Here is a 27,255-nt window from a genome sequence, read left to right as displayed (position 1 = left end):
GGACCGCCCGGCGCCAGGTTTGCTCCTCTAGCAAGAGTCGTAGCAGACTGGGTGTTCAGTGGTCTTGAGTACCGGTTTTTGCCACGAGCAGTCCAGCCGTGTCTTCCCCGACGGACTCGCGCCGTCGTCCTTGTTGTATGCGCTCCCAATTCCAATGGTTGGGACCATCTCAGGGACTCCATATGTTCACCATGTGAATTCATATGAGTATTCCAGGCCAGTTCAGGCATCCTGGTTTCCGTAGTGTGCCTCCCCCCCCCGGGGGTTGAGGCACGCTTCCCAGTGTTATCCAATGTCCTCTGTGTGGGTCTTGCGGAACAGCAGTGGATTCCTAGCAGCCCCCGAAATTTATTGAAACTGCTGTAGGGCGGCTTAGCTGGGCACTGGAAGGGGCCAGCACCATGGCGTTTTATTAGGGATCCCAATTCGTCAGGGGAACCCGACGTACGTCGGAGTTCCCTGGACGAAAGGGAACGTCTCGGTTACGTATGTAACCCTCGTTCCCTGAGTACAGGGAACGGAGACGTACGTCCCTTTGCCATGTGGCTGCACCTTCGCAGGGGTCCGTTACTTCGGCTCCTCAGCGAAAAGCGATGATGCAATGTTTACTTCCGGCTTTTATACCCGCGCTGACGGGCGGGTCCGCGGAATGCAAATGTTGCATGCCAATGTTCATTGGCTTTTTGTTAGTTTCTCGAAGGTAATAGGCTCCCTAGCGTGATCCCAATTCGTCAGGGGAACCCGACGTACGTCTCCGTTCCCTGTACTCAGGGAACGAGGGTTACATACGTAACCGAGACGTTTCCTTGCTTAGTATTTTTATCTTGTTTCCAGTCAAAATATCATGAAGCATTTAGAAGATAAGTCAAATGACATAATAAGTTATATCTTGTTTTCTAAAATAATAATCAAAGCAAATTGATTTCCATTTGAATTAAGATTATATTTTGACCCCACTGGCAGATAATATTGCTTGTTTTAACCAAAAAATATTGCTTGTCTTAAACTTTTTTTTCAGAAAACGAGCTTTATTTCTTATGCCATTTTACTAATGTATCTAGAATTGTTAGATATTTGTACTGAAAACAAGACAAAAACAATTAATTTACATGAACTGTCTGAACGAACTGATTCACTAATCTTCATATCGTAATTCAACTTAAAAGGTGAAACTAATATATTATATAGACTCATTACATGCAAAGTGAGATATTTCAAGCCTTTATTTGTTATAATTTTGATGATTATGGCTTACAGCTTATGAAAACCCCAAATTCAAAATTAGAATATTATAAAGTTGTTCATAGCTGTAAGCCATAATCATCAAAATTATAACAAATAAAGGCTTGAAATATCTCACTTTGCATGTAATGAGTCTATATAATATATTAGTTTCACCTTTTAAGTTGAATTACTGGAATAAATGAACTTTTGCAGCATATTCTCATGTTTCCAGTTTCACCTGTACTGTACATGCACATTTAAATCAATTCTAGGCAGATAACCTCAGAAATATCTTCCCAGGTTGTCTCGGTGTGCTTAGATGTGAAGTATAATGTGTGTTTAGCATTGCTGACAGGACACATCCCTGTCCAGCTCTATAAACACACCTCCACCTGCCCTGTGATCGCACTGAGAGGACGAGAGGAAAGACACATGGATGCGTGAGACGAACACAGACCGTGTGTGACCGAGAGCAGCTGGAAATATGTGAGGAAAAACAGACGCGTTAATGTGTTTGTCAGACAGATTTACAGGCCAAAATATGAGAAAACCCACAGCGAGTGTTTGAGCATGTGCGGTGATTATATGGCTGAATGCACAGACACTTTCTCATGGACACTAGTGTATCACACGCACACACACACATACACACACACACGTTTCTCCAGATTACAGACGGCGCTGTTTCAGAAGAGATCAACAATGTCTCACACCGTGCTCAGATTTGACAAGATACCAAAGTCTGCAATCAAAAGTGAGAGATCATTATATGAACTAATTATTTATCTTAACTTTATAGCTCTATACTCTTAGTGGACGTGGAGTGACTCGTTTTGTTTTCCCTGAAGAAGTGTAAGAGAAATGAGGGAGAAGAGTGAGATAAAACAGGAGAACTCAGAGATAAAGTTGATGATGAAACATGTCTGAGATCCATTAAAGGGTTAGTTCACCCAAAAATGAAAATAATGTCATTAATGACTCACCCTCATGCCGTTCTAAGCCCGTAAGACCTCCGTTCATCTTCGGAACACAGTTTAAGATATTTTAGATTTAGTCCGAGAGCTTTCTGTCCCTCCATTGAAGCTGTATATACAGTATACTGTCCATGTCCATAAAGGTAATAAAAACATCATTAAAGTAGTCCATGTGACATCAGTGGGTTAGTTAGAAGTTTTTGAAGCATCGAAAATACTTTTTGGTCCAAAAATAACACAAAATAAGACTTTATTCAGCATTGTATTCTCTCCCGGGTCTGTTGTCAATCCTTCACAGTTACGCTGATGGTGTAAGACGCTGATGACGTGTTATCCGGTGCGCCCGAGCTTCATTTATAGACTGAGGGAAACGCACGCTGTAAAAGTGTCTCATCCGCGACATGCACATTTACGCACCATTAAAAAAATGATATCCACGCAAACAATGTAGAATAGCTTGAATATAGCGTGCGTCTCCCTCAGACTGTAAACGAAGCTCGGGCGCACCAGATAACACGTCATCAGCGTCTTACGTCAGCGGCGTCACTGCGGAGTCCTGAACGCAGATTCACAACAGACCCGGGAGAGAATACAATGCTGAATAAAGTCTTATTTTGTGTTATTTTTGGACCAAAAAGTATTTTCGATGCTTCAAAAACTTCTAACTAACCCACTGATGTCACATGGACTACTTTGATGATGTTTATATTACCTTTATGGACACGGACAGTATACTGTATATACAGTTTCAGTGGAGGGACAGAATGCTCTCGGACTAAATCTAAAATATCTTAAACTGTGTTCTGAAGATGAACGGAGGTCTTACGGGCTTAGAACGACATGAGGGGGAGTCATTAATGACATTATTTTCATTTTTGGGTGAACTAACCCTTTAAGTCTCCTGAGCTATAAAACAACACTACCAAAAGCAACAAATGTTCTAGCAGCCAAAAGTTTGGACACATTTGCATATTCCTTATTTTTTCAGAATATAAAATAATTTAAAGGGGGGGTATAATGCCTTTTTCACAAGATGTAAAATAAGTGTCTGATGTCCCCAGAGTGTGTGTGTGTGTGAAGTTTTATCTCAAAATATCCCACAGATATTTTTATATAGCATGTTACAATTGTCACTTTTTGAGGGTGAGCAAAAACACATAGTTTTGTGTCTGTCCCTTTAAATGCAAATGAGCTGCTGCTCCCGGCACAGGGGGCGGAGCTACAAGAGCTTGTGTCCTTTTACCACACACACACACACACACACACACAAACGAAGTTTGTGAACGGCTGCTTTAGATCATGAGCCGAATCAACTCAACTCACACACACACACACACACACACACACACACACACACACACACACACACACACACACACACACACACACACACACACACACACACACGTGACTGAACCCAACATGTTTTGAGGAGAAGGATTGATGTGAACAACCGTAAGCAGCGCTTAGATAAGAAGGATAAACTCTGCATTCTTCCGTCGGCTCGTCCTTGAGGAAGGGAACAGGACTCACACACACACACACACACACACCTGCGCACTAAACATGAGATAAACACAACCCTGGAAACAAGTGTGGGAAAGATGCACATCTGTGAAAGGAACATCACGAATTTGCTCATGTCTTCACTGCAAGAAATGCTTTTCTTTCTCAGTATTTTTGTCTTCTTTCCAGTCCAAATATCTACAAATTCTTAGATCGAGATCCATTTACTAAAGAAGTAAAAGGCCATAAGATATTATGTCTAGTTTCCTGGCAAAATAAATACAAATCAAGTGAGTTTGTGCTTAAAAAAAGAAAAATGATCTGCCATTGGGGTCAGAAAAATGATCTTGTTTCTGTTCGAATGAACATTATTTTGCTTCCTGAAGTGTAAGTCTATTCTCAGTTTGTTTGTTTTCATTACTTTTTTTTAGGGGGTTGGAATAAAATAAATCAATACTTTTATTAATCAAGGATGAATTAAATTGATCAAAAGTGACATTAAAGACATTTATAATGTTACAAAAGATTATATTTCAAATAAATGCTGTTCTTTTGAACTTTCTATTCATCACAGAATCCTGAAAAAAAAAAGTTTTCAACATTGATAATAATGATGAATGTTTTTTGATCAGCAAATCTGCTTTGATCACAGGAATAAATTACATTAAAAAAAGTATTAAAATAGAAAACAGTTACTAACATTACTGGGTTTTTTTAAATTAATTTTTTAAAATAAAATAAATGCAGTCTTGGTGAGCAGAAGATGCTTCTTTTAAAAATATAAAAAAATCGCACAGATCCTTTTGACTGATCTCTGACTGACTGTAGAAATGTTTGTAAAACAAATACAAAATGCCCAGACTGAAGTGTGCGTGTATTCTCAGCCGGCTTCATGGAGGCCAAGGACACGCCGGAGAACGGGTGTGTGTGTGTGTGTGTGTGTGTGTGTGGATTACTCACTTCTTTGACCACGCGGGACTGAAACGGGTCACACTCTTCTTACATTTCCACAACATTGTGATCTCGACAGGACCGTGAGCATCTGTTCACCGGTCAGTGTGAAGCCGCCATCTGCTGCGCGGCCAATACACAGTCTGTCACTGTTCAGAGGCGCGGAGTTACCAGAGAAACGTAGCACAAGCTAACATCTTTCACTCACACACACACAAATGCATGTCTTATTTTTTCCCTAATGTGTTTTTTTTCTGGTCCCCCTGTGGTGAGAATCCATCTTTTAATGTAGTTTATGTGTGTATGTGGTGTTATTAATCTGCTTTAACACACACCATGTGTAAGTTCATAAGTGGACAGCATTGCTGAGTATTTTCTGCTTAAAACTGCAGTGAACCAAAGACAGTCTCAAAAACACGGTTTGAAATCGCTGGTGTTTCTGACGTCACACACTACCTTGACCAATCAGATCAACGTGTGATCGTCCACCAGTGGATCTCTGAGTGAGGGAGTGAGTGGAGGCGGGGCTCATTTGCATATTCATAGAACCGTGCATACTAAATGAGGCGAGGGTGTCGAGTTACAGTAAAGTAATTTTTTTCCAAGGAAAAAACTTTTAAATATGTAATTTCGGTGATCAAAGATGAGTTTTAAAGGATACAATGATTGACTTTAATTATAGTAATCAAAAAGCATGTCTAATTAACTGAAATCAATAACAATTTGTTAGAAGTGTAATAAATTAGAGGCCTATGAAACTTGCCATATTCCGTGACATTCCACATCATACAATAAATTCCATTTTTATTATTAGATTCCATAATTCTGTGTGTGTTTTCTGCATCTTATAAGGCCCTAATAGCACTGCAAGACTCCCTTAATCATTACTGTTAGAGTTTGATCATGTTTATCTTAGTAAACACCACTAAATAAAGGGAAATAATGCATAGATGAACCACAATGCAGTAAAAAATGACCTGCATTTTAATACTCCGACGCTCCCGCTGATTTAAAGACACTTTCACCCACACGAAACACTACATTAATCCAGACGAGGGTCACGGCGCGCTCGTCACACTCACACACACACACGGGGACGAGACCACACGAGGACAGGAGTCGGCCCTAAGTGACGATAAAAGCCCGAAGTGGTGGTTAATCATCAAATGCGATACATGATGTCTGGAAGGCTGATAAATGCACCTTCGAGAGGAAACTGAGGGCTCTCAGCCAATCAGAAACACATCTGAGGAAAGCTGGCATCGTGACTCATGCCACTGGAGGACTCCTGTCATGAACGGCCACAAGTTCTCCAGCGCAACCCACGCGCTTTAATGCATGTGTCCATGATGCAAGAGCGCTCGGCTCTTTTTGATGAGTGTGTGCAGAAACAACAGGTGGATGAAGTGTGTCGGCTCTATGTGAATATGAAGTGCATTTTAAAGTCCTCCTGTAGTCAATCATTTTATCGCTTAAAACTCATCTTTGATCAGCAAAATTACATATTTCAATGTTTTTTCCTTGAACAAAATCCTTCATGTCTTAAAATAGCTTGAATGTAACTCGACACCCTTGCCTCATTTAGTATGCTCAGTTATATGAATATGCAAATGAGCCCCGCCTCCACTCACTCACTCAGCTCAGAGATCCACACGTTAAAGTTAGAAGTTCTTCATTAACAGGTCTAATGATAAAAAATGTGTATTTTTTGTATTTACATAAGTTACTCAAACCTTAAATAAACCTTAAAAAAATAGAGTAAAAAAACTGAAACTAAAATAGTGCAGTTCGGCATTATTTTAAGAATAATCTATTTGACTGCTGATTTAACCAATATTTAAGGTTAGAAGTTCTTCAATAAAAGGTCTAACGATACAAATGGCGTATTAATTGTATTTACATAAATTACTCAAACTTTTACATATTATCACCAAAAAAAAAAGTACATAGTACAAAAGTACAAACACATATTTTCATTCAGAACTAAAAAAAAAAAGTAAAAAAAAAACTAAACTAAAAAGCATTTTTATGAATCCATCACTAACTGATGACCAATCATTTATTTGCCTTTTTTTTACATATAAAACATATTTTACAATGTTTCACAAAACACCTTCTTTAAACTTGAAAATGTAAACAATAGCACTAATATGCCATAAATTTAAAGTCATTAAACATTCAAATATATCAGAAAATGAGACAAAAATCTAAATGAACTACTAAATTTTTTTTTGAAAAAACGAGTGAAACTAACAATATTTTATATAAAAAATGTAATGCATAAAAATATTCATTTATTTTATAATAATATATATATTTAATATATTCTTTATTTTTTATATATATATATGTGTGTGTGTGTGTGTGTGTGTGTGTGTGTGTGTGTGTGTGTGTGTGTGTGTGTGTGTGTGTGTGTGTGTGTGTGTGTGTGTGTGTGTGTGTGTATATATCCTGTCCCTCTCCACTGGTGATAATGCTGCAGGTGCACACGGGTCTAAAGCAGAAGACACAACATTATCGTATAATTATCCTCCTCTGGTCGCCACAACTGCCAATCTTTACTAGAGAGAAATCTGTTGAGTTCAGAGAGAGGTGTGGAAACACAAGAGCTTTTAATAAACCCGGGTAACGCTCCTGACGGGTATGAGAACGCCAACATCTGGAGATCACAGAGAGAGAATACGAGAAGGCTGATATTGGCGAGGACCAGTGTGTAGCTGAACACACTCCTATTTTCATCATGGCATGTGAGTGTGTGGAGCATAAACCGAAGACATGCATCTAGGAGAGCAGGAGGGACACACTCGGTTGTGAGTTCAGAACCACGGACAGCAGCTGTTCAGGGGCCTGTTTCAATAAGGAGGTTCAACCAACTCTGAGTTAAAACTTGAACTCTGAGTTGACTTACCCTGAGATGGGAAACTCTGAGTTTTCGGTTTCAGATCAGCTGAAATTGGTTAGTTCAACCAACTCTAAGTTGACTCACTCTGAGTTGAGCGTGTGCACCACAACTATAAAAAGCCATTATCAATGGAGCGCAGATATTATGAGTCACCATGGCAACAGCGCCAGACACAAAGAGGCATTACTGTTATACAGTGTTGGGTGTAATTAATTACCAAGTAATCTAAATATTGTAATTTAATTAAAGGGATTACTCTTAATTCTTAACTCTTAAAATATGATGTAATTACATTAAATAGGCTACTGCATAGACTATAGAACAATTCTGTATAAAACAACAGTGGATTTAACATACATTTTTAAAAGGTATATTTTGAATGTAACCTTCTCCCTCTACACACTTTGGTCAATTTAAGAATAATTCATGCAATTGTATATTGTTCATTTTGAAAGCATTAAAAGTGCAGTTTCTTGTCTCTCCTCATTGTATTGTTCAAGTGGTTGAGGTTGATGGGACTTAGTAATTAATAATAAGTAGATCAATACTTTCTAAAGATAGTAATTATTACATTAATCTAATTACACTGTTGAAGATGTCATTTGTAGTTAGTAATTAATAACTATTTTAGAGTAACTGTTATAATATCAGGTGAAACTGGAAGAACAGTTATTCAACCTAGTTTTAATTTGCATGAAGGCTAGGTGCAATCCTGCAGGCATTAAAAGAATGTGGCAGCAGCTGAAAATAAAAAAATATATAAAAACATAATTCAATCAGGTAAGGCTTGAGCATATCATGGGTGTAGGCTATCTGACTTTACAAACATTTGACATATTACATAACTAAATAGCATCCAGTGTCTAGCAGTGCAGCAGCATTTTTGGCTGAGGGAATTCCTTCATCAGAGCCGGTCACTCCCGGAGATCCAAGGGCCTTCATAAAATGTAAGAGGTCTATGTGTTATTTTTTATATAGGGTATTTTTGATATTTCCATTTATTTTACTTTGGGTTGGGTTTTTTTTTTTTTTTTAAACAACAGTAAAAACAGCAATGAATAAATGTACAGAAAGAATGAATGAGGTGTTTAAACACCGCTTCCTCTTTAAAAAGGGGGAGGAGACCGCAAGAAACTCTGGGTTTACCGAAGAAAACCTGCTCCCGACCAGGTTAGGTTCACAGAGTAAGTTGCCATGGTAACTGACTCTGAGTATAAGTTACCTCTCTTTCAGAAACGGGCTTGACTTACCCTGCTTTCTCGGGTTTGATATACCTCCCATTCTGAAACGGAAAACCCAGAGTTTCCCTCATTTCAGGGTTAATATACTCAGAGTTTTCACTTAACCTCCTTTCTGAAACAGGCCCCAGATGAACCCAGTGAAGCCTGTCAGGAACATCACACACACAAATACTAACAAAAGCACTTTATTGAAAAAGTGCATTGAAGATTATTTATAAACCATTACGTTTTTCAGACACCAGATATAATCTTTGATATTGGTTTACTAGTGTGTGCAGGACACTATAGTTCATTTCTGTAAGTGAGAAGAGCAAAATACAGTAAACTGAGACATATTATACACAATAAATCATATAGAGACTACCAGTGACATTTATAAACATTTGTGACCAAAAATGATTGGGACACTTTGACCTGAGCATGTTCTGCTGAAGTGTTTTTTCTTTAATTGCTAATTCCGACCTTTTAAGACTGAACACAATGAAGCATTGCTTGGTCACTGGTTGAGCTAAACTGGTATTATCTAATTGTGTAGTTAAATTTACCAGCTGACAGATATTCAACATAATTCATGTGTGAGACAGTCTAACAGAAGTGTGTGTGTGTGTGTGTGTGTGTGTGTGTGTGTGTGTGTGTGTGTGTGTGTGTGTGTGTGTGTGTGTGTGTGTGACAGTCTAACAGAAGGACGGACAAAACCTGTCAAATATCAACTGAGTTCTGTCATATTTTATTACCATTTTCTAAACTATAGTGAATAAAATGTGATTTAGTAAGAAAAGTTGAAGGAGTCTGAATAAAGTTTGGTTTGACTGTGCAGGTGAAACTGGAAAAAATAGTGCAAAAGTTCATTTATTTCAGTAATTCAACTTAAAAGGTGAAACTAATATATTATATAGACTCATTACATGCAAAGTGAGATATTTCAAGCCTTTATTTGTTATAATTTTGATGATTATGGCTTACAGCTTTTCACAATATTCTAATTTTGAATTTGGGGTTTTCATAAGCATAAAAATTATAACAAATAAAGGCTTGAAATATCTCACTTTGCATGTAATGAGTCTATATAATATATTAGTTTCACCTTTTAAGTTGAATTACTGAAATAAATGAACTTTTGCACCATATTTTTCGAGTTTCACCTGTAAATTGTGACAATATTGTCAAATGAAAACTCGAAGTGAAAAGTTTCCGTTCAACTTTTGAGGACGATCCTGGTTTTGCAGCCGGAGATCTGTGTGTTTGCATGAGCGTTCGTCAGCGCTGAAGCCTCTAATTGCTTGAAAGGGCAAATGAAAGATTAATGTTGTTATTAGTATCATTCATCTTTACCAGATAAACACACACACACACACACACACACACACACACACACACACACACACACATCAGTCTCTGTACGTCTGTTATTGACTGTTTGCACTCGTGGTTGGATGGCCGCCACTGAACGTACAAGCATAATTAATAAGAGCCAATTACAGCTCATTCATAACACAAAGGCGGCACGCATCCGTCACTTCTCATTTATCTGCTAATATTTGGCAAAACTCGTCTCAATGAAGCAAAACCACATCAAACTACTGTGTTGCAGACACACACACACACACACACACACCACACCCTTTATAAACTTTACACATTAATTATGTGACGTGATCCAGATCATTTAGTCCTAGTTTGTTGTTCTCTGCGATCATGGAAAAAGGGGAATCAAGTCCATGATTATGATGATAATTACATAAAATATCACATTTACCCGCTATTAGATTGTGTGTAACTGATCTTCGCTGCCAGTGTAATGAAATCAGAGAATGTCAGGACGTTTAATGGCAGCAGATCTCATTTAAACAGACCGAAGCGCCACTGATCACATCTAATGCTGTCCAGAGACTGACATCATGCGCAATCACAGCATTTACAGAGGACAATCTCCAAGCTCAGTTATTACTGTACATATAGACAACGTGTAAAAGCCAGCCAGGGCGTTGTTAGGGTGTTCCTATCACTTCCAGTCACGACTGACTAATCACAATCATGTATGATATATCGGCCAATGTAAATGATCTGAAAGGATACCCGACATCTACCATTTTAAGGCCGACATGAAGGTTTACTTTGAAACACTGCAAAGCAATCAGAACTATGGACATCTACAAAGAATTAAATTCCTCTTACTTACTTTAATTATACACGTATACCTCCTTTCTTTTATGTTATCTTTTCTTTTTTTCCTTAATATGTAAATCGAATGTTCTGTAATATCATTTATAAGATTGTGACTTTAATGTTCCTTACATCTTATGATGCTTTGGAATCATTTAGAACATTATGGGCCCTATTTTAACGATCTGAAACGCAAGTGTCAAAGCGCAAAGCGCAAGTAACTTTGTGGGCGGATCCCGGCGCTGTTGCTATTTTCCCGGCGGATAAACGACTCTTGCGCCCAGCGCAAATCTAAAAGGGGTTGGTCTGAAGTAGCTTCATTATTCATAGGTGTGGTTTGGGCGTAACGTCACATAAACCAATCAGAGCGTCCTCTCACATTCCCTTTAAGAGCAGACGCGCTTGTTCCACGGCGGATCGCTATTATAACGGCAGATTTGCCAGCGCACGCCAGGAGCAGTTCACAGCCAAAGAGACCGACGTTCTCGTCAGGGCCGTAAAACACAGAGAAGTGACACTGGGGATGATGGGAGAAACCCACCCAAATTAGCTTTGGTTAAACAGGCGTATAATTCGGGTAAATGTGTAGCCTAATCTAGTTTTTTTTTTATCTAGATAGATCTTTTTAACATCTTCACGGACACAACCTCCCTCGTGTGTTAATATTTTTCCTTGTAATAATGTATGATTTGCAAAAATGAAAACTGCTGCGTCTGTTTATAATTATTAGAGAATCAAAGTGGATGCGCGTTAACACACTGCATTATGGCCAAGCACGCGCCCTTAAAATACCACATCACTAACGCGCAACGCGCCACTGTCTTTAGACTGTTTTTTTCCTGGTTAATGGCGCAATTGCTTTCTAAAACTGGAAAATAGCACCAGGGCAGTTTTGCGCCGGAACACGCCTCCTCTTTGCGCTGAACCGCCCCGGCGAGCGCAAGTTCATTCCCTAATTTACCGACGTGCGTCTGTGGAGGGAAAAGTCCGCTGTGCGCGGGTGCAAAATAGGAATGAAACATGCGTCGGTGTTCAAAGTCAATTGCGCTGGGTGCAAGATAGGGCCCAATATGTGAAACATTTGTATCTACTGTTTTTTTCATGTATAATTCTGGAAATAAAATAAAAATAAAAAATAAAAACCAATATATCGGCCACCATATCGGTATCGGCTCATTTATAATGTTCTAGTTATCGGCCCAATAAGAAAATGTGGTCGATATATTAAAGCTAATAAATAAATGATTGTTTCCTTCAGCTGAGACACTTCAGATGTTCAACATGATGGGTTTAAATAGCTTGAAATATGATTGGAATCACTTCAAAAAAGGAAAATACAGTGAAGTGTGACAAGTCTGTCATATCGGCTAGGTAACATTATAATGAGAATATTATAATTGAGTAATTGGGTCATGGCTTTTAATGCTGAGGCTTTTGTTTTTGTAATCAGGCTCTCAAAAATTATATAAAATTTGGAAAATGTATCGGCCGATATATCGGTTATATCGGTTATTATCGGCTTTCAAATATAAAGAATTATCGGTATCGGCTGAAATTTTCATATCAGAGCATGTCTCAGACATAACAGTAATCTATAAGATCAGAACACATATTTAATCCTCAGCACACTTACAGTGCATGCATGCATGTGTTAATATTGACATACTTCATAGCTTGTGCGGATGGAATCTTTCACTGTATTATTTACAACCTTTCAACCAGAGACGAGATTGAAAAAGCTTGTGCACTTTTAGATAGAAAGTTTTGTGCATCTCAAAAACAAAACACATCAGTCAAGCAGACAGACCACAAACAGTCAAGGATGCCCTTCAAATATGAGATCAATAAAACACAGACATGTCTCAGGCGTATGCTGCTGCTATTTATAACTGAGCCAAAGTCAAATATATTCTGCTATCAGTAAGAAAAGAGAACGGCAGATCAGGGGGAAAAATGGCATGCGCAATATCTGACCCTGGATCATAAAACCAGTCACAAGTCGCACGGCTACTGTTTTTAAAAAAACAAATTATCGGAAAAAAACAAACAAATATATATGTTTTTTTATTGCCAAAAATCATGAGGATATTAAGATCATGTTTCCTACCGTAAATATATAAAACATGTATTTTTGTGAGTGAATGCAGCACAATCGTGAACATAAATGCACAACTTTAAAGGAGATTTTCTCAATGTTTAAATTTTTTTGCTCCTCAGATTCCAGATTTTCAATAGTTGTGTCTCGACCAAATATTGTCCTATCCTAACAAACATCTTTAACATTTACAACATTTTTATTTGCTTTCTGCCTAATCACATCGTGTGATCGTCAACCAGTGGATCTCTGAGTGAGTGAGTGGAGGCGGGGCTCATTTGCATATTCATAGCACCACGCATACTAAATGAGGCGAGGGTGTCGAGTTACATTCAAGATTCATTTCAAGGAAAAAACATTGAAATATGTCATTTTGGAGATCAAAGATGAGTTTTAAGGGATAACATGATTGACTACAGGGATGTAAACTGGTTTAATGATGCATTATGTACGCATTCAGACGTGGACTCGTGTGAGTTTCACATCTAGGGCAGGATAGAGAAACCCAGAGCGAGGAACCGAAGCCGCGAGCTTTAGATCGATGACCCGGTGTCTGAGCGCCACTATCGGAAAGCTGGCATTAAGAATGAATGGAGTGTGTCCTGATAGTATTAATTAAACAGGGGAGCTATTGAGCTCCTGTGGCAGGCATATTAACGAACGGCTTCTGTAATTAATCAGACGGGTCTCGCTGTGGTGTGCTAAAGCTCAACACCTGTCCTCATGTGCCGGACCAGCACAGACCTCACTGGACACTGGCAATGCAGAAGCAACGACTCAAACACCAGCATGTGACCATTCATTCATAGAATTCAGCACAAATTAATTTAATTAAAAATGTGTTTTTCTTTTTATATGCATATTTATATTGGGGTTATTAATCTCATGTGGGAATATACTGTACATATTATATTTTTCTCTGAAATCAGAAGAAAAAAAATAAGAAAATTAGGGGCTTTTTATGGACAAATAAGATTTTTTGCATTGTGACATTATTTTCATGACAATTTCTGTAATGGGTAAAAAAAGTTAATTTGAAATGATACTGTCTGGACATAATAATAACAAATATAATAATATTTTTTAATAGATTGTACTAAATATAATTTATGCTTGTTTTATATATATATAAAGCCAGCATAAATTAGATTTAGTGCAATCTATTAAAAAAAATATGTATAAATATTGCATTTTAGATAATAATATACAGTAATATACATTCTTACAATTTTATTTTATTTATTTGGTCATCTTAATGCTAACAATCTCAATGCTTTTAAAACAGTACACTTAATAATACACATAATACACTTAATTATACAAAACATAATCTCTTGTGTGTGTTTTTGTCCTTTTGATTGTGGAGTTAAATATGAATCTGGTATGATAAACGTATATTATTCCATATTTCATATTCCATGATCAGTTTGCCCAGAGCTCTTCTTGTTTGATAAGGCCACTGAAAGAAAAGGTCCCACCCCTGGTGTCTTTACTTAGACTCACTGAAATTATTACTCAACCCTGAAATGTATATTTTATGACTCAATCTGGCAACCGCAGCAGGAACAGGGCCGGTTAGATGATGGTGTGGGGTATAAATCTGGCGCCCCAGGAGGCCTTCTCTACTGTGCGGATAATATAATAACACTATTACCTTTCATCATCAATGAAACCATAGGGTGTGTGTGTGTGTGTGTGTGTGTGTGTGTTTATGTTTTATTATTATAATAATATCTATTATGAATTATTGTTATTCACATAGCCTACATATGACTTTCTTTGTGAGGTTGAACCCATAAAGAAATGATCGGCTAATAGAGCGAAAAGATTGCATACAGGATAAATAATTTGAGGTCAAACTGAATATTCTGTGTGTGTGTGTGTGTGAGTGTGCGTGCGTGCGTGCGTGCGAGCCTGCGTGTGTGTGAGTGTGTGTAAGTATGTGTGTGTGTGTGTGTGTGTGTGTGTAAATGAGTGAGTGTGTGTGTGTGCGAGTGTGTGTAAGTATGTGTGTGTAAATGAGTGAGTGAGTGTGTGTGTGTGTGTGTGTGTGTGTGTGTGTGTGTGTGTGTGTGTGTGTGTGAGTGTGTGTGTGTGTGTGAGAGAGCCTGTGTGCGTGTGAGTGTGAGTGTGTGTGTGTATATGAGTGAGTAAGTGTGAGTGTGCGTGCGTGTGTGTGTGTAAGTGTATGTGTAAGTATGTGTGTGTAAATGAGTGAGTGAGTGAGTGTGTGTGTGTGTGTGTGTGTGAGAGCCTGTGTGCGTGTGAGTGTGAGTGTGTGTGTAAATGAGTGAGTAAGTGTGAGTGTGCGTGCGTGCGTGCGTGTGTGTGTGTGTAAGTGTATGTGTAAGTGTGTGTGTGAAGTGTAAGTGTATGTGTAAGTGTGTGTGTGAAGTGTAAGTGTGTGTGTAAGTGTGTGTTGGGTGAGCCAGACATAAATAACAGTCAATTAAATAATGAAACACTCTTAATGGCTGCGATCAGCACTCCTGCTAATTATAACCACGGCCGCTATTAACAGACGGCGCAGAAAGACTGGATTAATGTCCAGCATCACATGACCAGAGTGTGTGTGTGTGTGTGTGAGCTAGCGGCGATATCTGAACATCACGCGGGAACGAGAGATCAGAGGTCCACACTCGCTAACTGGCTCATAGCACGCTTCACACACTCGAGTAAACACAGAGATGAAAACTCAAAGGTGTGTTCCTCTACTTTCTCACGCTTGCTTCTTCTTGAGTTCCACAAAGCAGGAGAGACTTCAGGAGAGTGATGTCTCTTCTATAGAGCGCCTGTAAATGAAACAGCTCAGGTGTGTCCTCAGCTCTGGGAATAGATGTGCAGCATATGTTGAAAACATGCGTCGGGTTTCTGAAACTGCAATGACAAAACTGCATGCAAGAACACGAGCATTGTGGGAATTTTTACCGAGCGGAAGCTGCAATATGGTCATTTATATTGTTTTATATGTATATATATATTCAGTGTAGTTATTTTTTAGCTAAAATTATTACAAATCCTTTTCGTTAACTAAAATAAAATGTAATAATATTAAATAATTAAATTAAATTAAAAAACTAAATAAATAAATAAAACAAAATGTATTTAATTAAAAAATGTATTTAATTAAATAAAAAAATATTACATGAAAAATATCAAACTTAAAACAAATTTAAAAAAATAAGTTGAAGTTGAAGAACTAAACTTACTAAAACTGCAACAAAAACAAAGTGAAGCTAAATAGAAAAAAAAACATACTTAAAAAATTTGCAAAAGCATATCTAAGTTATTAAAGAAACTAAAATGAAAATTAAAACTGAAAATATGTAAAATATATATTCAAAATATGAAGAAATACTATAATAGTACATACACAACACTAAAATGAAAGGCCAGATGACAGCTTGAATATAGTGAGAACAAATCTAAACGAAAGCCTGTCATGTTGTGCACCTGCTGGAGCCGCAGAGATCCTGCGATCTGATTGGCTGACAGCTGTTGCATCCATACTTCACAGCCAATGTGACACTTCCACAGAGACCCGATGCTAAATGTCAGCTGTGGAACCGAGCATGGCAGACACAGGAGACTGGCACGTCTCACCCAGCAGGGCTAATTCTCTAAAATATCACTGGTTGTTGTTCCCTGATGACCTGACCACATCTATCCCTCCTTTAACATGCGGCGCTGGTGTTCTTCATCACTGCTCATTTACCGTCAGATGACAGGCGAGATGCAGGAGGTCGTAACACTCGTGTGACGCCTGTGTTCGGCTGGTTATGAATCACACTTCGCATGCATAATGTGATCAAAACTCTTATAGCGAGTATTAAACTTACACTATCTATCAATTATCTGACATCTACAGAAGATCTGCTCGGCTGCCTGGTGTTGTTCTTTATGTGGCACATAAAATGACAAACTTCATGCATCTCTATTCCATCAAGCTAAAAAAAAGTAATTCATAAAACCTGCAAAAATACAATCAAATCATAACTAATCATATGACTTCAGAAGGCTTGATATAAAGGCCATTATGGCTCGCGATGACACTTTTATGGTGCTTTGTATTATTTTTGGCGCTTGAAAATTGTGTTTCACAAACAGAGGTTTGGAACGACAAATTACTAAAACAAAATTAAAACTATTTTTTTAAGCAAAATATAAATATAAAAATGACAAAATTACTAAAACTGAATTAAAAAATAACAAATTACTCAAACTGAAATAAAAGAAATTAAAGCAAAATCTAAAAATAACAAATTACTCAAAATGAAATAAAAGAAATTAAAGCAAAATATAAATAACAAAATTACTAAAACTGAAATAAAAATAAATTGAAGCAAAATAGAAATAAAAAATAACAAAATGACTTAAACTGATATAAATATATACTTTCAAGGCTTGTTTTAGTTATAAATGAATCTAGGATGATGGACAGAACGAATGCTGATTTGCTCAAATGTTGGTCCTGGTTTGCAGAAGCAGAGAGAGTGCAGTGCCTGTTGTGTTCTTTATGTGGCACATAAAATCAGGGTTCCCACACCTTGGTTAACCTCAAATTCAAGGACCTTTCAAGGACTTTCCAGGTCCAATAGCCTAAAATTCAAGGACCTAACCCTCTGGTCATCTTCATTTAGGGGTCACACTTGGCTCTGTCGCGGTCAAAAGTGACCGAAGCCTTGACATGCAACTTCTTTTTTCCCCCCAGGAAAACCAATGTAATATATTTTTGTTCAATAATATTTTTGGATTATTTAGAATTTTGAAGGGATTTTATGATACTACGCAATATTTATAAAAATTTTATGAGCTATTTTTTTTTCATTTGAACTAAAATATATATATATTTTCACATTTCACATTAAAAGTGGAAGCCTTTAAAAAAATGTTTGAAGTGAGAAAAGTGCCATTTGGAGGCGTTAAAAAAAATTAAAACTTGTAATGTCCTGTAACCAACTGTATAGCTCCCTATATAAAGGCTAGGGTGGCTTGAGGAGAAGTAAATCATGGGCTAACTTTCATTTTCAAGTGAACTTCTCTTTTAACGAAGCGCGTAAATGCGCGTAACTAACGTAAATCAAGCAAGCTAGTACGTATAGGCCACAAAGTGTTGCCGAAGTAACACATTAGCGGACCGGAGGGAATAATATGGATTTTTTTCCAGAAAACTTCATGCACAAAATAAATTCAAGCACTTTCAAGGACTTGTATCTATTATGATCGTTTTCAAAAACTTTCCAGGGCCTTGAAATCTTTTTTTCCGATTCACAAACTTTCAAGGATTTCAAGGACCCGTGGGAACCCTGTAAAATGACAAACTTCTTCATCTCTATTCCATCAAGCAAAAAAACAGCTTTAAAGTAGTTCATAAAACCTGCAAAAATACAATCAAATCATAACAAATCATATGACTTCAGAAGGCTTGATATAAAGGCCATTATGGCTCGCGATGACACTTTTATGGTGCTTTGTATTATTTTTAAAGCTTGAAAAGATGAAAAATTGTGTTTCACGAACAGAGGTTTGGAAACGACAAATTACTAAAACATAAAATATAAAATGAAAACTATTTTTTAAAGCAAAATATAAATATAAAAATGACAAAATTACTAAAAACTGAATTAAAAAATAACAAATTACTCAAACTGAAATAAAAATAATAAAAGCAGAATAGAAATATAAAAATAACAAATTACTCAAACTGAAATAAATGAAATTAAAGCAAAATATAAAAAATGCCAAAATTACTAAAACTGAAATAAAAATAAATTGAAGCAAAATAGAAATAAAAAATAACAAAATTACTTAAACTGATATAAATATATACTTTCAAGGCTTGTTTTAGTTATAAATGAATCTAGGATGATGGACAGAACGAATGCTGATTTGCTCAAATGTTGGTCCTGGTTTGCAGAAGCAGAGAGAGTGCAGTGAGTTGGCAGCGACCTGCACAATAGAAATGGATTTGGTTTGGGTAATTTGCCAGTCAGACAGAGAGTTTAATGGAAGCTGCCCGCACATTAAAGCTCAGTGTCAGTAATGGAGAAGAGTAAACAAGGTTTGGTGCCACACAGGTCAACAGCCGCATTAATAATGCCACGCACAAACACTGAGGGACACGAGACTGTGAGCAAACCCTAGACAGTCAGAACTTCTCACACAAAGCCTGTGCTAGACCACAGTTTATTGCCAAATTCGATGTATACATGTATACTTCAGTGACAATCCCAGAATGCATTGCACTGAGCTACATACACACTACATTCAAAAGTTTGGGGTCGGTTTTCCGTCAAAATAAAAGTTTTATGGTTTAGAAATTGAGATCATAAATATACGGATTGCAATTTTACAGTTAATAATATTATTATTTACTTAAATAAAAATAAATATTTTACAGTAAAATATTACAGTAGGAATATTTCTTATTTTCTTTTTATTTAGCCATTATATATTAAGTTTTAGTAGTAGTAATAAAGATAAAAATTATTGTCTTAATTAATAATTACACATATCTGGCCAAATCGTGCAGAGCTACAAACAAGTACAGCAAACTTATTTTATTTTTATTTTTTTATCTGAAAAATCAATTTGATTTTTTCGCCCAAATTGTGCAGCCCTAGTTAGTGCAAAAGAAGAAGAAAATAAATAAATGTGATTTCACCTCTGAAACTGACTGTGTTTTCTAAATTGTAAACAACTCTAGTTTGACGCTTGAACATTTTGAATGCATTCGCGCGTCCAAAGCGAAATGGACGTGCGTAAAAAGCAAGCGTTCGGAGCGAAATTGACGCGCGTCCGAGGCGAAATCCGCTTCTTCTGGGAGAGGCAAGTGAGGCAAGAGCGGGAAATTTAAAAATACTACTGTTATTGTGTCACGAAATGTAGTTTTAAGAGTTGTTCAGTCGAGAATGTAGTTGTTTAAAGCTCAAATCTGTGGTTTATTTATAAAGATAGCGCCTATTTAAAAAATCTGATCTGACGTTTCGGAGTCGTGAGATCCAGGCGATCACCGGGCGCTCGGCGCTCATGTAACCCGCCTGGAGCCGCCTGACCTCGGCTAATCCTCCTGACGTCTGCCGCTGCTAAACCAGAAATGTTTAAATTCACAATCTATAGCTTCGGTCCTATTATATGAAACATATAAGTTTAAAATACATGAATGACTCGTTATAACGTCGGTCAAACGACTTCTTTAATTAACGTTATGTGAGCTTTTCTTCATCTCATTCAGAAATGTAGCCTACGACTGCAAGTGTTCAGTGTCACATTCATAGTTAACATCTGAACAATGTCATTCCTTCTTTCACGCGGGCATTTAGTCATTACAGAATTATTTATTGAGGCCAAACATATAAAATGACATTTTAATCTGAAAATCGGGCCCGTTTATCACGTCACTTCACCACGTGACAGCAGCAAGCAGGCTCCTGATTGGTTAACGCGCCGCGAATTGACACAGAAGTTCAGATTTTTCAACTCGGGTGGCAGACGCAAATTCAAAAAGCACTACATAAAATAATTTGCGCATAACGCGCTTAACTCGCCAGACGCTCAATTCGCGCGCCGGCGTATTCGCGTCTACCGCGCCGCACTCTACGCCTCATTCGCGCCGCAGGAATTTTTTAGGCGCGTAACATGTCTTTGCATTGACTTAACATTGAAATCACTCTGTGTGAACGCACCATTAGAAGCCATCAGCCTATAGTCAGTAGACAGCAGGGCAGCTTACTAGAGTACATTTGGGAACAGAGACAGAAAAAGAAGCATGAATACAGGAGAGAACAGGGCAGAGCGTCAGGACGACGGGAAGCTGGAGGACGAGTCTGATGGATGAGCCAGAAGAGAGAAACATGAAGGAAGAAAGCAACTCCCACTCCTCCGCTAAACATCGACACGCTTGTAATCAAACGTCAGCGGTGGGGAATAAACCGACTGAAATTCAATCAGAGGCTTTTCCCGGGACTCTAATGTGATTTGGAGGCTAATGGAGCGGCGTTCGGACTGACCCGTCTCTGGGAGCGTCGGATTAGGAGCGAGCGGCCCGATAATAGAGTCTCGCGGTGTTGGGGAACTGAAGTGGCTTGAAGACTGCAAGCCCTAATTACCAGGTGACGGGGAAGAGCAAACGCACGAACGATCGGAGAGGCACTTCACAGTCCTGTGAGGAAGAGAAGGAATAATCGAGGCTAATTACGGTAACTGGCATTACCGTTCTGCTTCAGCTCTCCTGAACCGTGACGTTTGTCACATAACACGAGCAAGAGGAGAACAGAGGAAAATACAATATTAAAATGGGAGTCTGGTCCTGAATAATGCAGAAAATAAAGAATATTATATATAAGATTGGCTGTTAGATTTAAAGTCCCCCTGTAGTCAATCATTTTGTCCCTTAAAACTAATCTTTGATCATCAGAATGATATTTATGCGTTTTTTCCCTAAAATATCTTGAATGTAACTCGACACCCTTGCCTCATTTAGTATGCGCGGTTGTATGAATATGCAACTGAGCCCCGCCTCCACTCACTCACTCACTCAGAGATCCACTGGTTGACGATCACACGTTGATCTGATTGGTCAAGGTAGTGTGTGACGTCAGAAACACCAGCGATTTCACACCGTGTTTTTGAGACTGTCTTTGGTTCACTGCAGTTTTAAGCAGAAAATACTCAGCAATGCTGTCCACTTATGAACTTACACATGTGTGTGTTAAAGCAGATTAAAAACACCACATACACACATAAACTACAGTAACAGCTGGATTTACACCACAGGGACTTAACTTTGTCTCAGAGGTTTCTCTCACCGATAATAATATAAACGTCGTGTCTGATAAGCAGTAAAGGGTCACTGTTCTGAATGCGTCCGTGTGTGTTTGTGTTGAATCTCATGTTGTGCTGCAGTCGCTGTCTCGTGAAACACACTGGCGTACACGAGCTCTGTGGTCTCTGGTAACACCGAACACTTCTCCAGTCATCCATCACTGTGAGGCTGATGAAAGGACTCTGTCTGCTGGTGTGACACACACAGATGACAAAACTACAGGGTTTCCGCTCGCCTGTCAATCAAACACGCTCAGATCGGCCTGCTGTCCACCTGTGAAGAGCGGACACGTGATGAATGCGGCCAATTATACACTCTAAAAAATGCTGGGTTGTTTTAACCCAATTTTGGGTCAAATATGGACAAACCCAAACGTTGGATCAAAAATGCAATTTAAAAATGTAACCCAATGGCTGAGTTTGTCCATATTAGACCCAAAATTGGGTTAAAACAACCCAGCATTTTTTAGAGTGTCTAAGGGTTTGGACTAAATCTAAGGTGGCTTTTTATGTGTGTATATATATATATTTTATCCTTTATTTAACCAGGTAAATCCCATTGAGATATCATTATTATAAGTTGAGTAAATATAATCTTTTACAAAACATCAATCACCTTATATTACAGTACTGTTCAATTCTTGATTCTGATTGGATGACAGGCATCCAAAAGTGTCGATAATTTTATAAAAGTTTAAATTATTGTGTTTTTTTTACTACACTACAAATATGCGCTGTTGATGTAGTGTAAACAGTACAGCACTTACGGGCTCTACGTCAGAACGCAGCCTTGCTATTGGCTGCTCCTGCGTCAGCATCACACGCATGTGTCGTGGAGATCATGTGACCAGCGTCGGCCAATAGTGAGCCGGCCTTCTGACGCCGTAAATGCTGTACTGTGTTTACTATCTGACACAGAAGAGAAGAAATTGATTAATAAAGTCGTTATTTTTTGCACAAAAGTATTCTCGTCACTTCATAACATTATATTTGAACCGCTGGAGTCACATGGACTATTTTAACGATGTCTTTACTACCTTTCTGGGCCTTAAAAGTTGCAGTGACGTTGCTATCTATGGAGGGGCAGAAAGCTCTGGGATTTCATCACAAATATCTTAACTTGGGGTGCGAAAGTCTTACGGTTTGGAATGACATGAGGGTAAATAATTAATGGCAGATCTTTCATTTTTGGGTGAACTTTAATATTTTAAACAAAAGGTAAACAAATATATTTATGTATTTAAAAAAAATAGACAAATATTATTCACCTGAGATTTAATAGTCTTTCCACTTTGGCTTGTAGCCTCATAGTCACCTCAGTTGTGCATCAATTATTCCTCACGTAATTAAACTCGTCACTATAATTTCAGCGAGCACCACCTGCAGTTATTCGCCTTCCTTACAAAAACCCGTTCGTTTTAAACGGCAAATAGATTTTGAGAGATCACTTGATTTAGCATCTATGGAGAGCGCGAGTGAACGCCGAGCGGTGAAGTACCTCGGTGGCTTTTGCTGATTTCTCTAAACTAATTGTAACCCGTAGCCACCTGGGCAAATGAGATTAGAGCGAGGAATTAAAAATGAATGGGGATCTCCAGCCAGGTGAAACCGCGAGACAGCGAGCAGTGGGTAAAAGCAATTAGGAGAAACCGTAACCCTGCGCCGGTGAGGCCTGAGGGACGCTTGACGTCTGGTTACGGGTTTCAAACCCGAGCTGGAGTTACACGACGACTCAGGGTTACCGTGGCTTGACTCGGGGAGGCCCACACACACACACACACACACACACACACACACACACACACACACACACACTCTTGGCACATCTTCTGAAGGTTCAGCCAAACCAAAGATAAAGTTCCTGATGTGTTTAGGTCTTGAACGGGGCGGCTTTAAGTCCTGAATGTTATTGAGTTGCTGTTTTTCCCGATGGATGATTCCTGACTGGAGCGGGACGGGATGGAGCCATTAAGATGATGAATCCGCGTCATCGGATACGTATATATATATAGACACCAAATCCAGACGGGCATGAGTTACACCTACAGAATAATGCATGGTGCCAAAGCAACATGAGCCACGAGGAAACAGACCGACTGACAAACTACAGGAAACTGACATTCGTTGCTTTTTCATCTCAAATCTGAGAGTCAAGAAAATGATCGCTTGAAGAACGAGTTATTTTTAATGTGTGGCATTTTCTAACTTTTGTCCCTTGGAATAATCAAACCCAAAACAGATTTGAAAGTAAATACAGTCATATTTTAAGTTTTTATATGAATTAAGTTTCAAATATGAAATGTGTTTTTGGAAATATACCTAACACTTATAAAGATTCTATAAAGTCCCCCTGTATTCAATCATTTTATCCCTTAAAAGTCATCTTTGATCACCAAAATGACATATTTAGATGTTTTTTTTCCTTGAAATGAATCTTGAAATGTAACTCGACACCCTTTGCCTCATTTAGTATACGCGGTTCTATGAATATGCAAATGAGCCCCGCCTCCACTCACTCACTCACTCAGAGATCCACTGGGTGACGATCACACGTTGATCTGATTGGTCAAGGTAGTGTGTGACGTCAGAAACACCAGCGATTTCAAACCGTGTTTTTGAGACTGTCTTTGGTTCACTGCAGTTTTAAGCAGAAAATACTCAGCAATGCTGTCCACTTATGAACTTACACATGGTGTGTGTTAAAGCAGATTAATAACACCACATACACACATAAACTACATTAAAAGATGGATTTTCACAACAGGGGGACTTTAATATCAATATTTCCTTTGTGATGAATAGAATTGAAGTTATCAATAAAAGTTTCTTATTAATAATTCATAATTAGTTTACTGACTTTGAATATCACATTTATTTGTGCATTTTTATTAGATTCTTAGTTTTATATCTCAATTAAATGACAAATTGTATTAAATTATTTTGGTTCGAAACATGAACAAATGTAAGGTAATAAAGGAAAACAAAGAAATGCATTAGAATAAACAATAAACAAAAGGGGCTTTAGTGAAGGATTTTACTCTTTTTCTCAGTATTATTGCTGTTTGATTACTCCCGATGACAGCGGCAGGTCTAATGCACAGATCTACTATAACATAAGATGTTTTGTCTTGTCCTTAACACATAAATGACTGTGGTTACATTCATTTTGCATCATAAAACTGGCAGCAAGCAGGATATGATTGTCACCGCCGCACACAATCCCATCACACATATGAAGGGTTTTCTGAAAGCGTTGTTGAAGAGAGAAAACACACGCGGTCTGCAGACGGTGGGCACCATATGTGAAGCGCTGCGGTCATGAACTCAACCTACACCTGCTCTCCAGATTAAAGCAATCAGCTTCACAAAGTGCCCAATGGTGCATCCGACACAACACACTTAACCTGCGACGGCAGATGCGGCGCATGCACTCATGCACGGACGATACGCCAAAGATAATACACACAAGTTTATTGCAATTTCATGCTTTCCAGCGGTTAACCGTAATCATGATGGACTATGATTAGCACAAAAAGACTTCTCTTGGTATGTTGTGAGCGAGCAGTAGCTGTAATTTCACCCGATATAGCCCAGGTATGAGTGACACACTCCTGGCCAAAATAACCTTGAATTTGATTACATGTCGTTTTTGTCAAAATAACTTGTGAGATGATATTCCTATTCCATCATGTAAGCAAAGAAAACAGTGATTACAAGGTGTTTGGTTTCATCTAAATGATGACTAGTCTATTATTGGGCGATGGTTAAATATATAAGATTATTAGACGTCTTTTAAACAAGACATTATAGACATTTTGAGTTTAAACTGTATTTTAAATAGAGCTCGCCTTGCTCTGTTCTGTGATGCGCGTTCGTGACGTCACGTAATACGCAATTACGTTGAAAAGATCACGTTGAAAACGTAATTGCGTATCACGTCACGAACGCGCATCACAGAACAGAGCAAGGCGAGCGCTTGTGCTTATAAAACTTAAACTTTTTAATTTATTTGTGAAATGACGATGGTTTCGCTAGATAAGACCCGTATTCATCGTCTGGTGTCGTTTAAAGCCCGTTGAAGCGGCGCTGACACTGTCATCTGGACCTTGACCCGTTTGGGGCCCAGTGACGTCCATTATATGGAGAAATGTGTTCATCAAAAACCTTCATTTCTTTCCCACTGAAGAAAGAAAGACATGGACATCTTGATGACATCGGGGTGAGTACATTATCAGCAAAAGTTTTTTTTAAAGTGAACTAATCCTTTAAACTGACTTATGGTATCAGCTAGATCAAGTCTTTATGACCCAACTGGCCTTGAAATCTAAAACATTTATGGACTTCTCTAGACTTTGACCTTTCCTGTGTGGAATCTGATAGTTCTAAATGAAAGCAGCCGATGAGTTGGTTAAGGTTTTACATCTTGTATTGATCGAGAATAAGCGCATGTCACCGGGGATTAGCGTGCTATCGAATGAGTCGTGCCTCGTGATGTGCGGTGAAACCCTAGAATGAACAGCGGAGGCCGAGCCATTACGATGAAACATTCAGCGCATTGTAATGAGCAGCGCAGACGAGAGAAGTGAAAGGCCGGGTGAATAATTGACGAGTGTCGCTGGATGCCTGCTCGACACCTGTTTGATCAGCGGGTCTCTGTGGTCTCCAGGGGTCTGCGGGCGACTGCTGGGGTCACACACATCAATAATTCAACAGGAATTATTCCATCCAGTAGTTCAATCGCATTTCCTAAAAGCCCCAAATCTGCTTTGAGGTTTCCACAGTAAACACGGACTGAAGTGCGTTCATTTTACGTGAACAGAAAATGGACACGGTTTAAAAGCTTTAGTAGAATAAGCAACTTTTTGTGGCTGGTAATATGCTTTCATTATTTGGGAAATGAGCTTTCTGAAAATAAGCAATGAGCATTTTGATACACATTTGCTTTTGCGCATAAGAAAGTCATAAGAAGGCAAACAGGTTTGGAATAACATGAGTGAAAGATGACAGTTTAATTTAAAAACAGCTCGTAGTGTTTTGCATCTGCATCAATGAACAAGACAGTTTTGTCTCAGATTAATGCATAAAAAGAGCAATAATTCAGTTTATAATAATAATAATAAAACTGTGTATGTTACGTTAATGTAATAATAATAATTATAATAATAATAGTGGAAAACAATTATTACACCAAAAATATACTTAAATTAGCTTAACTATGGGCTATTTTAAGTTACCAAGCGAATAATACAAAATGTGCAGTTACAAATCTTTAATTTATCAGCATTTTACAGCAACTTTGAATGAAACTCATATAAAAATAATAATTAGGAGTGTGCACTTCTCATTTTAAAATGCTGTTATGATGTTATGTTATGT

General features: G+C 38.1%; 1 protein-coding gene across 1 annotated transcript in view; it reads right to left on the bottom strand.

Annotated features, from left to right (window-relative positions):
• Nucleotides 1-1,563: 1,563 nt before the first annotated feature.
• LOC306992663 (voltage-gated inwardly rectifying potassium channel KCNH2-like) overlaps nt 1,564-27,255 on the bottom strand; it is a gene marked incomplete at its 3' end in the record, with an annotated part of 67,453 nt that continues 41,761 nt past the window's right edge. Inside the window, exon 3 of the mRNA XM_079601794.1 lies at nt 1,564-1,700. Coding sequence (XP_079457920.1) covers nt 1,564-1,700 — 137 coding nt within the window. The remainder of the gene's footprint in view (nt 1,701-27,255) is intronic.

This window comes from Phoxinus phoxinus, assembly GCF_949152265.1.
Source record: "Phoxinus phoxinus genome assembly, chromosome: 24".
Taxonomy (NCBI): Eukaryota; Metazoa; Chordata; class Actinopteri; order Cypriniformes; family Leuciscidae; genus Phoxinus; species Phoxinus phoxinus.
The sequence above is the reverse complement of the archived record's forward strand: the minus strand, read 5'-3'. Positions and strand labels throughout refer to the sequence as shown.